Consider the following 9,963-nt stretch of genomic DNA (forward strand, 5'->3'; position numbering starts at 1 on the left):
AAAAATATAGCAACCGGTTCCATTTTATTGTACACATTAAACTAGTTTAATTTTGGTATGCTGTCCCCACTTGGTTGTAAAAAAAAGGGTTATTTTCAGCTGCGGTTACATTTTTTACCCTTTGTAACACTTAGGTCCCAAAAGTTAATTTTGTATCAGTTAGGTCCCAAATCTTTTCAAACCGTACAATTTAGATCCCTAAATGCTATATTTGTTTATTTTTTCTTTTAAAATACATAAAATAAAATAAAATAAATGGTAAATTATTCTTAAAATATTTGGGCATTTAATTTATGACAATAACAAACATCACATGAGAAAAAATATTTTCATGGCATTTTTAAGAATATTTAATATTTTTATAAATTAAATAAATGTTTTATTAAAAAAAAATTATTCTTACCTACCTCATTGTTTTATAATTAATATTAATAACTATGTTATCTCGATTATCTTGATATTATTAATTTTTATTATGTTTATGTTTTTTTTATTTCATACATTCTTTTTCAAACTTAATAATAGTGTATATAAAGTTATTTATGTGCATATATATGATTATTTATAAGTTGCATTATAGAAAAATTTTATAAAATAAAAAATAAATATATATATTATAAATATTAATAATCTCGTGATAATTCAGTTATTAATATTAAAAATTTATAAGTGAAAAATTTTTGTGATAAAAAATTAATTTAATTTAATTTATAAAACCATTAAATATTTTAAAAATTTTATGAAGATATATATATTTTTTAATATCATGTTTGATATTGTTATAAATTAAATGGTCCAATTGATTTTAAGATTGATTCACGATTTTTATATTTTATTTAGAGACTTAAATGATATGATTTGAAATAATTAGAGACCTAACTAATACATAATCAACTTACTTTCGGAGCCTAAGTGTTACAAAGTATAAAGAATAGAAACTAATGCCCAAAAAAAACCCAAATGAAAACAACTTGCAATCATTCCGAGAGCGCAAACACTAGTGGGCATTAATCTTATCTGGTATCCACAAATCAATTTTGAAGGGAAACGAGTTCAAAACAATAGTAATTGGTCTTATTACTTCAGAATAACCTACTCGTACAAATGATGCAATCAACCAAATATGAAAATGCCAAAAACTGGCACTGCCTCTACATATAGTTTACAATACCAGTGACAGTAAAAATGTTAAAAAAAAAACAATAAAAACCAAAGAGAAGAAAGAAAATAAATGCTATCTTTCTGTAACTCGACTATTTCTGTATAGGTATGCCAACGCCCTGCAGTTTTGCCTCCCCAAAGCCTACTCATTATTTTGAGAAGAACCCTTGTGTTAATGAGGAAAAATCATAATCTTTCCCGGTTCGGGTTGGAGAAGCAGATGATATTGGTGATGGTGATTGAGTTTTACTAGCTCCAGCACTTGCCGCGCCATTAACTGGGGTGACTTGTCCCATAGCATAAAAGCTGCAAAACAGAAATGGCAGAGCAAACATTACCAATGTGAAGATGAAATCGAGCACTGATTGAACTCTTTTATGAGTCTTACAGCTAACATGTGAGGCAAGGCAAGTATTATTTTTCTTGGGTAAAATTGCATTTATCAATTAAGCTCACAACTATGTACATCATCATCTTAGCAGATGAAATTGAAAGCATTAAGCATAATTGCTTGATATAACTTTTTAGGTAGCATGAGGACTTGAATATTAATTTGGATTGTTGGTAACAATAAGTAATTACGGAAAGAAAATCATTATTGGAATTAACATTAAAAGGGTTTGTCTTCAAAAATGACAGATAATTATCAGGAAGAGCTGAACAAATTCAGAATGCAAATGCAACTGAAACTCTTAAGAACAAGGATTTAAAACATACCTAGACGTTGCATATGGAACAGAGCTCCCAACTAGATGTGATGGTCCCAAGTTCACCGCCTGATTCAAGAGAAACAGAGCAAAATATGAGATTCACAAGAACAGTTGAACAAATTGCCGTTGCAATTATAAGGATTACTGTTCAATCTACCTGCGTAACTTTCTGTTCACCTAGCCCAGGCATTGGAAGCATCATTCCAGGAATTTGGTAGCCCATGTTGGGCCAACTTTGAATTGGTACATTGGCACCGTTTGGCAAAGTTTGTTGTGTGTTGGCAGGGAATTTAGGGTCAGATTTAGCAGCAGCCATGAGAAGTGACTGCTGCTGAGCCAGCATTGCAAGTTGCTGTTGATGCAAGGCAAACGGCGAGACCATATTTGACTATTTTTCCAGCCAAAACATTAAACAATTACCATATTATCAAGAATTCATTATACAAGTAAAAGATAAATTCAAGTAAATTACACAAGCAGTACAATCATGAAAAGATTTTTGCAGAACTTATTAACTTGGTGTGAAATAGAATTAGAAATTGAACTTCCAAAGTGATACAACAGAAACAAAGAAAGTAGCATCAATAACAAACCATCAAACAAGTAATTTTTTATGTATAAAAACATTATAACTAGTCAGTCACACGTGAAAATTCTCACATACCTTCTCAAAAAGACTCATGATATCATTTTTTACGTCTTTGGGTTTCTCAGAAGCAGAAGGTGTTAATACAGGTGTATCTTTAAATAGATCCTCAAGTCCTGGATTGGTCTTGTTATTGCTCTCAACTGGTTTAGTATGGACAGTTTTCTCAGCTGTTGATGGTTCTTGAGCGGCAGCTGCATATTAAATTATACATAACATCTCTTAATCAAAAGTAACAAAAAGAAGAATCTATACTACAACTTCCATTATCCAGGACATGAGAACAACCCACAAGTAAGGGAAAACAAAGGCATACATTGGAAACCTGCCCAAGCATTATCATCAGTTGACGCTGTCTCTGAGTCATTTTCATTTGGACCATCCATAGATAGCATGTTAAAAAGGTCAGTAGCATAATCAACTTTTGGAGTGACAACAGGACGAGGAGTGGCGGCAGGAGTACTATTAGGACCCTGCTTTGTTGGTTCAGGCTGTCGTACAGCTGGTTCTACTTTCTGAACATCTGGTGCTTTTGGTACAGGAGTGACCTGATCAAATAATTATACATGATATGTGATTCAAACTTGAAGCTCCATGAATGGTTCTAAACATTGATAAAAAGGTAGAAACAAAAGAAGACAAAAGAAACATTTAATCTTAACTATGGATAGCCTTGCTTGTACTCTAAAGTTCACCAAATATCAAATACTTATTCCTTTTTCAAGTTACCTGTGTTTCTCTTCCCTCCTAATTACTACCTTTCTTTAAGAAAATAATTTTTTCTACTACGTCTCCCCTTGCTTTCAAGTTTTCATTAAATAAATGGAATTAACAATCTGTAGAAATAAACTGAATTACTAGTTAGTGTTTTACAGCTCAAGATTATACCTTTTGTACTCGGCCTATTTAAAGGCTATTCCTTTAGAAATGAAAATAAGGATCAAGAGTATATGGTATCAGAGCTTTAGAAGCTAAAAAATTAGGATTTTCATTTCATTTTTTCTAAGCCCTTTCTTAAAAGAAAAATTAGGGTTTGGTACTCTGGAGATTCAAATCTTAGAAATCTATTTTGGAGTGGTCTTCTATTCTCACCTCCGACCCAGGGTGTTTGCCCAACCTCCGATCGGTGCAACCCCGAAATACGGTGACCAATAGAGCCGCGCGTGAGCCCCACGCGACGCCTCCAGTCGCTGCCCTCTCTGCCACGTGCCAGCGCGTGCAACCTCCGACGACCATTTTTTCAGCTTCCTTCATCTGTGATTCTCTTCCTCACCTCGGCGTGTTCTTGCCCTTGCTGTCCTTTTTGGTTTGTTCAGTTTTTTTTATTCGGACCATTGAAAATCAATCATGGTCACTTCTCAAACTGATCCCAACACCACTTGTACGCTATGATGGGTGCTCAACGTGACATATTCCCTTTCACCACAGATCAGATTGCTCAACTCTATAGGTTACTCAAGTCGACTTCCGCACCAAATCTGCACTCTCCAGGAATTTTCTCCACTCCAAACACTTCTGCAGCGTTTAATGCTCAAACTTCGCCGTGGATCATCGACTCCGACACAACTGACCACATGACTGGTCAATCTCACCAGTTCATTACTTATAGTCCTTGTTCAGGTAGTAGTAAAATAAAAATTGTTGACGGCTCTCTGTCAACTGTGGCTGGTAAAGGTTCCGCTTATCTACCTCCACTCCTTACTTTTAAAGATGTCCTTCATGTGCCAAATCTATATTGTAATCTCATCTCCATTAGCAAACTTACCCTTAATCAAGGTTGTATTGCAAAATTCTCACCCTTACATTATGATTTCCAGGAATTGTCCTCGGGGAAGACAATTGGAAGTGCGAGAGAATGTAGCAGGCTATATTACTTTGATGTTGACCCTTCATCTGCTCAAGATAATAAAAGGTTGCATTCTGGTTGTACTGCTTCCAATATCCGAAATGGAAAAGACAGACCGAATAAATATAGAAAAAGAGTTGTTGGTTTATACTAGAGGACGATACAAACATCAAGTAATACCGCCAGCTACAGATCTCGTCTCCCATGAGTCTGAACCAGTGACAAATCCCAATGTAAGTGATTCTTTGAGTCCAATTTCATTTTATTCTAATCCTAGTTCGAGTGTGATAGAATTAGATCTGCCCATTGCAAAAAGGAAGGGTGTGAGGAATTGTACTTTACATCATATATCTAAGTATGTGTGCTACAGCTAACTCACACCAAAATTCAGCTTTTGCTGCCAAAATTGAGGAAATAATTATTCCAAAGAATATTGATGAAGCCTTGTCCATTCCTGAGTGGAAGAAAGCGGTTGAAGAGGAAATAGGGGCGTTGGAGAAAAATGCTACCTGGAAAATAGTTGCTAAGCCAAAAGACAAGGTAGGATGCAAGTGGGTATTCACAGTGAAATACAAAGCTAATGGTACTATAGAAAGATACATAGCGAGACTGGTTGCAAAGAGGTTCACTCAAACTTACATGGTGAACTACACAGAGACATTTGCACCAGTGACAAAACTAAACACAATAAGAATTCTCCTATCAGTAGCTGCTAATCTTGATTGGTCATTGCAGCAACTTGATATTAAGAATGCCTTTCTAAACGGAAATTTAGAGAAAGAGATCTATATGAAGATTCCTCCTGGCCTCGGAAGGAAAATACGGAAAAGAAACATGTCACTTAAAAAATCTCTCTATGGCTTGAAGCAGTCACCACGAGCATAGTTTGAGAGGTTCAATCAAGTGATCAAGAAGCATGGGTACAAACAAAGTCAGTCGGATCATATGCTCTATTCTTCAAACATTCACAAGATGGTAAGATCGTAATTCTTATTATCTATGTTGATGATATGATTCTAACTGGAAATGACCTTAATGGAATGAAGGAGCTTAAAAGACTACTAGCCCAAGAATTTGAGGTAAAAGATCTTGGTAAGATGAGGAACTTTTTGGGTATGGAGTTTGCAAGAACTGAGCAGGGGATTTCAATCTCTCAATGTAAGTATGTTATTGATCTACTCAAAGAGATTGGTATGCTCGGATGTAAACCGGTAGCAACACCAGTTGAACCCAAGGGGAAGTACAAGAAGAAAGAAAAGGAGAAACCTATAGACAAATGGATGTATCAACGACTAGTGGGAAAATTGATCTATTTGTCTCACACCAGACCTGACATTGCCTTTGCAGTTAGCTTGGTCAATCAGTATATGCACAACCCTTTAGAAGAACACTTGGAGGCAGTTTACAGGATATTACGGTATCTAAAGAAGACACCTGGAAAAGGTCTGTTGTTAAAAAAAATGGAGAAAGAGGCATAGAAGCTTTCACTGATGCAGATTGGGCAGGTTCAATTAAGGACAGAAGATCAACATCTGGATATTGTACCAAGGTATGGGGAAACCTTGTTACTTGGAGAAGCAAGAAACAACCTGTTGTTTCAAGAAGCAGTGCTGAAGCTGAGCTTAGAGCTGTAGCTCGAGGAGCATGTGAAATGATATGGATCAAACGAGTTCTTGAAGAACTACAACTTCAAAGAGCAAATCCTTTGAAACTATACAACAATAAATCAGCTATTAATATAGCACACAATTCGGTTCATTATGACAGAACCAAACATGTGGAGGTGGACCGTCAATTCATAAAAGAAAAAATTGAAGAAAAAGAACTTTGTGTCGTTTATGTGCCAAGCAAACAACAAGCTGTTGATTTGCTAACAGTAGGATTATCAAAAGAAAGCTTTGATGAGAAAGTGTGCAAGTCGGGCATGTAGGACTTGTATGCACCAGTTTGAGGGAGGGTGTAGAAATAATCTGAATTATTAGTGAATTATTAGTTAGTGTTTTACAGCTAAGGTGTAATTAATGTAAATTAGTTTATACCTAGAATACCTCAGCCTATTTAAAGGCTATTCCTTTAAAAATGAAAATAACAATCAAGTGTATATTTTTCTACACAATCTCTTTATCCTACATAAAAGTCAGCATAAAGTTCTTCAACCGCGGAAGAAAAGAGCAATAGGAATTGAGTTAAAAATATGTGCAACTCACTTGTTCAGATCCTCTAGGAGGAACAGGAACGCTCACTCTTGTCCCTGGAGCATTGTCTTTTCTAGTAGGTGGTTGAATGGTCTTCCTCTCCTCAGACAATCTTTCAGAACTGCCTGTATATCGATGACCAACTCTCTCTGCAGGCTTTGGCCAATGCATAGTAGCCTTTTCTTCTTGTTCTCTAGAAGGTGATCTTGGCTTTCCATCTCTCGCAACCCATCTTTTCTCTTCATACCTATGAGATTTTACCATATTTAACACAAGAGGGTATAACACTATTAAAAACAGTACACAGGCAGAAAACCTACATCAATGTACATAACAAAGTAAATTTATATCACAACAGACAAAATTGACACTAGAAGCAAATTAATTTAAAAAATAAAAGAAACTGCATCCCAGTTGACTCTTGGAGGCATACTTTGCACGTATAAAGTTCTCAATCCCCACTCTATCATAATTTGGAGGTAGCTCTGCTTCCCAGAAAGAATTTGCCTTCTCATTCCCCATTGCTGCATGAAACACATAAAATATTGCCCTCAACCATAAAAGAATATCACAAAATTTAAGAAATAATTTTTTTACAAAACAAGTGTTCTTACATTGGATAAATGCAACCTGTTCTGGAAGCCATGTGTCCAGTGTAGCAGACCGCACCTGCAGCATAAGCCAATAGAAGTTTTAATGAGCTGAATTATGAAAATTAAACAGAATCTTCTCAACAATAGTTTGGATACGCAAAATACTGCTTCAATGAGATTAGTTCAAATGTGGCAGGCATATTCCTAAGCTAATATTAGCTTATGATTTGAAACTCAACAAGAGTTTTCAGTGTTTGTAAAATTCCACGGTAGAAAAGGAATGCGTAAGAGGATGAATTGCTTTCGAGATCAGTTGACATAACTAGATCTAATTTGCTAATGAATACAACAGTATATCTCTGTATGGTCAACGAAAAAAGGGAACAAGTAAAATTCAATATATCATAAGAGAAGAAGCATATCACATTATGCCAACCACTTGATCTTGGTTTGGATTTGCTTCAAATTTAAGAATGAAGTTTCAAATTGTACTTTTATAGCTCAGAAGTAAAAAACATTCCTACTTTTAAGCTAGATCATGTCCAAGTTATCCTAACAACAATAATGCTTAGAAATTGATAAGAATTACGGTACGTATTCCAAACAAAGTGACGGTAAAATATGACCTCAGGGTGAATATTCTGATCTGCATGGGAGCACACAATACAATTTATCTTTTCTCTTATTATATGTGCAATAAGTTTTTGCATGCGGTAGCAATCTTATTTCTTATCATAATTTCCTGAACTTCATATAAATTCTTTAGTCAAAGTGAAATCAAACGGTAGAGTTGATGCAGCTCTAACTCTTTCAATTGACAAAATTTTCAAATCAAAGACAAAAAAAACAAAACAATACTTCACCTTTGATATGTGAACCCCAAGGCTCCTGTGGATCCCAGAACACTGCATACATATAAAGATGCCCAAATTCACACTAGCCCATCTTGGACCCCTGAAAATCAATGAAAGTACAAAGCCATCAATTTTAAGCTTAGACAATGTGCAGACTCCTCACCTAGTAAATTTATTTGTTTATTTTTTATAGCGACTGGTGACATACTATAAGGCATATGCTGATGTTAAGGGAATTAGTATCCAAAATATTTTAGTATACAAAACAATTATCAAATTCTTCTAGTGCAATACATACTTAGACTTGCAGTCGGCACATTCCCTATTTTCTGGCAATTTAAGAAGCCCTTCCAATACCTGCACATAATTGAAGCAAAAGGACTAAGAAACTAACGAACAAAGCTGAGTACAATGGAAATTGAGCTACAAAATAAAACAGATTCATAAACAATAAAGCTCAGGACACTAAAACTGACCAGAGTAAATCAAGTAGTGATTGACAAATGACAATAAAAAAAACAGTGAACAATAATGAGGGAAGCAGCAAAAGCACAGACTAAAACCCTTTATGCTAATATCTTAGAACTATGCAAAATAGAAATAATCAAATTCTGATTTTGTGAAAGTATTGATTGGAGTAAAATATAAATGTGTACGTAAATATGTATTGCTCCATTTAGCACGTGAAGCCACCGCTTCTTCCCAATTCACCCAGTCGTGGAAGTGATCTGCCAGGTGAGAGAAGTGGTTATTTTGCTTGTGATCTTCCCATTTCCTCCGCAGGCTAAACACAAAATTCTAACCTCACACAGTCACACCGATCCTAAATTGAAGTTATCATTTATCTGTTTACTAAGTAATCCATACAAATGGATTATTTACACTATGATGTAATCCTGATCCATACAGCAACCCACATAGTCAAATGCAAGTACACCCCAAAACAATATTGCAGGCTAAAAACGAGAATTATATTCTTTATTTATGAGAAAAATTTGCATGTAAAAAAGAAAAAGTAGACATATGGAGCATGTATCATTCATTGTTTTTACTGGTAATTTAAGTTTACATAGTCTCAAACCATTAAGGGTTTGAGTCATGGAATATTCATAACTAATATGCACCTGGGGTTAGCTTAAATTTTGATCACTCAGCATCTGATACCTGAGATTACCATGACGGGTGGAGAACTCAGAACCCAAACAAAGGACTGATTCAAGTTCATGGAATAATCACCAAGAAAGCAGCATATAGTAATACCATATATACACATATACATAAATACAGAAGAAAGGAATCTATTAAAAAAAATCGACAAACAATTGATAACATAGATCAAAACCTACCAAATCAATCACATCAGTGCTCCATCGAATTGCACAAATCAAAAGAACCCAATTCCGCTCAAACAATCAAAAGTGCCAAAATTTCATTAAATCTAATATTCGACGATCGAGGATCCAAACAAACAAAGATCGAAAAATTCAGCTATATTAGCAGCAGAATAGGAAGAAAAAAAAAAAGGAACCTTTCTGTGCCTGGCGTTGAGCTCCTTGGTGACGTTGGCCTTCTCGTTCATGGCGACCGAACCAGAAAAATTACGAGAGAGAGAGGAACTCGATGAAGAAGAAGCCCTCTCTCAAACGACAAAGGTCAATTTGATCTTTTCAAATCAGTTCCTTTCTCATATATTCTCCCTCCCTCTCTCTCTCTCTCTGATTGATATGTGACCAATTAGAGAAATCGCAGACAGAGTTGTTCTTGACCTGTATTAATCTATTTAAAATTAATTATTATTTTTTAAAATGAATTATTTTGTTTTTTAATTTTATAAAAAATAAATTATTTGTATAAGATTATTTATTTATTTATTTATTTTAATATAATTTGAGTTTTGAGGGGCTTGGGTGGAAATGTGGAATGAAACTCCGAAGAGTTGTTCGTCGACTTTTATTCTA

The 9,963-nt window shown here is 34.9% G+C and overlaps 1 protein-coding gene across 2 annotated transcripts; it reads right to left on the bottom strand.

Moving 5' to 3' along the window:
* Positions 1-985: 985 nt before the first annotated feature.
* On the bottom strand, positions 986-9,758 carry LOC133782617 (ADP-ribosylation factor GTPase-activating protein AGD5). 2 transcript variants are annotated; one of them, XM_062221950.1, is made up of 11 exons: positions 9,534-9,758; positions 8,304-8,362; positions 8,015-8,105; positions 7,173-7,227; positions 6,992-7,082; positions 6,571-6,805; positions 2,834-3,065; positions 2,536-2,711; positions 2,029-2,259; positions 1,879-1,937; positions 986-1,467 (listed from the first exon to the last, which is right to left on the bottom strand). In XM_062221950.1, exons 1-11 carry the CDS (start codon positions 9,582-9,584, stop codon positions 1,311-1,313), a joined length of 1,437 nt encoding a protein of 478 aa, XP_062077934.1. In that variant the 5' UTR covers positions 9,585-9,758; the 3' UTR covers positions 986-1,310. The 2 variants fall into 2 exon arrangements, with proteins under 2 accessions (XP_062077934.1, XP_062077936.1); XM_062221952.1 differs by lacking the exon at positions 9,534-9,758 and adding an exon at positions 9,352-9,497.
* Between the last annotated feature and the right edge of the window lie 205 nt (positions 9,759-9,963).

The sequence above is a fragment of the Humulus lupulus genome, chromosome 6 (assembly GCF_963169125.1).
Source record: "Humulus lupulus chromosome 6, drHumLupu1.1, whole genome shotgun sequence".
NCBI classification, from domain to species: Eukaryota; Viridiplantae; Streptophyta; class Magnoliopsida; order Rosales; family Cannabaceae; genus Humulus; species Humulus lupulus.

What these genes read in the sequence shown, in the direction of transcription:
- LOC133782617 (XM_062221950.1), bottom strand. Translation starts at nt 9,584, where the DNA reads ATGAACGAGAAGGCCAACGTCACCAAGGAGCTCAACGCCAGGCACAGA. An exon ending in TGTGCCGACTGCAAGTCTAA is followed by an intron (nt 8,106 to 8,303) that starts GTATGTATTGCA and finishes ATTGATTTTCAG; the next exon opens with GGGTCCAAGATGGGCTAGTG. An exon ending in TCATGAGTCTTTTTGAGAAG is followed by an intron (nt 2,260 to 2,535) that starts GTATGTGAGAAT and finishes CTGGAAAAATAG; the next exon opens with TCAAATATGGTCTCGCCGTT.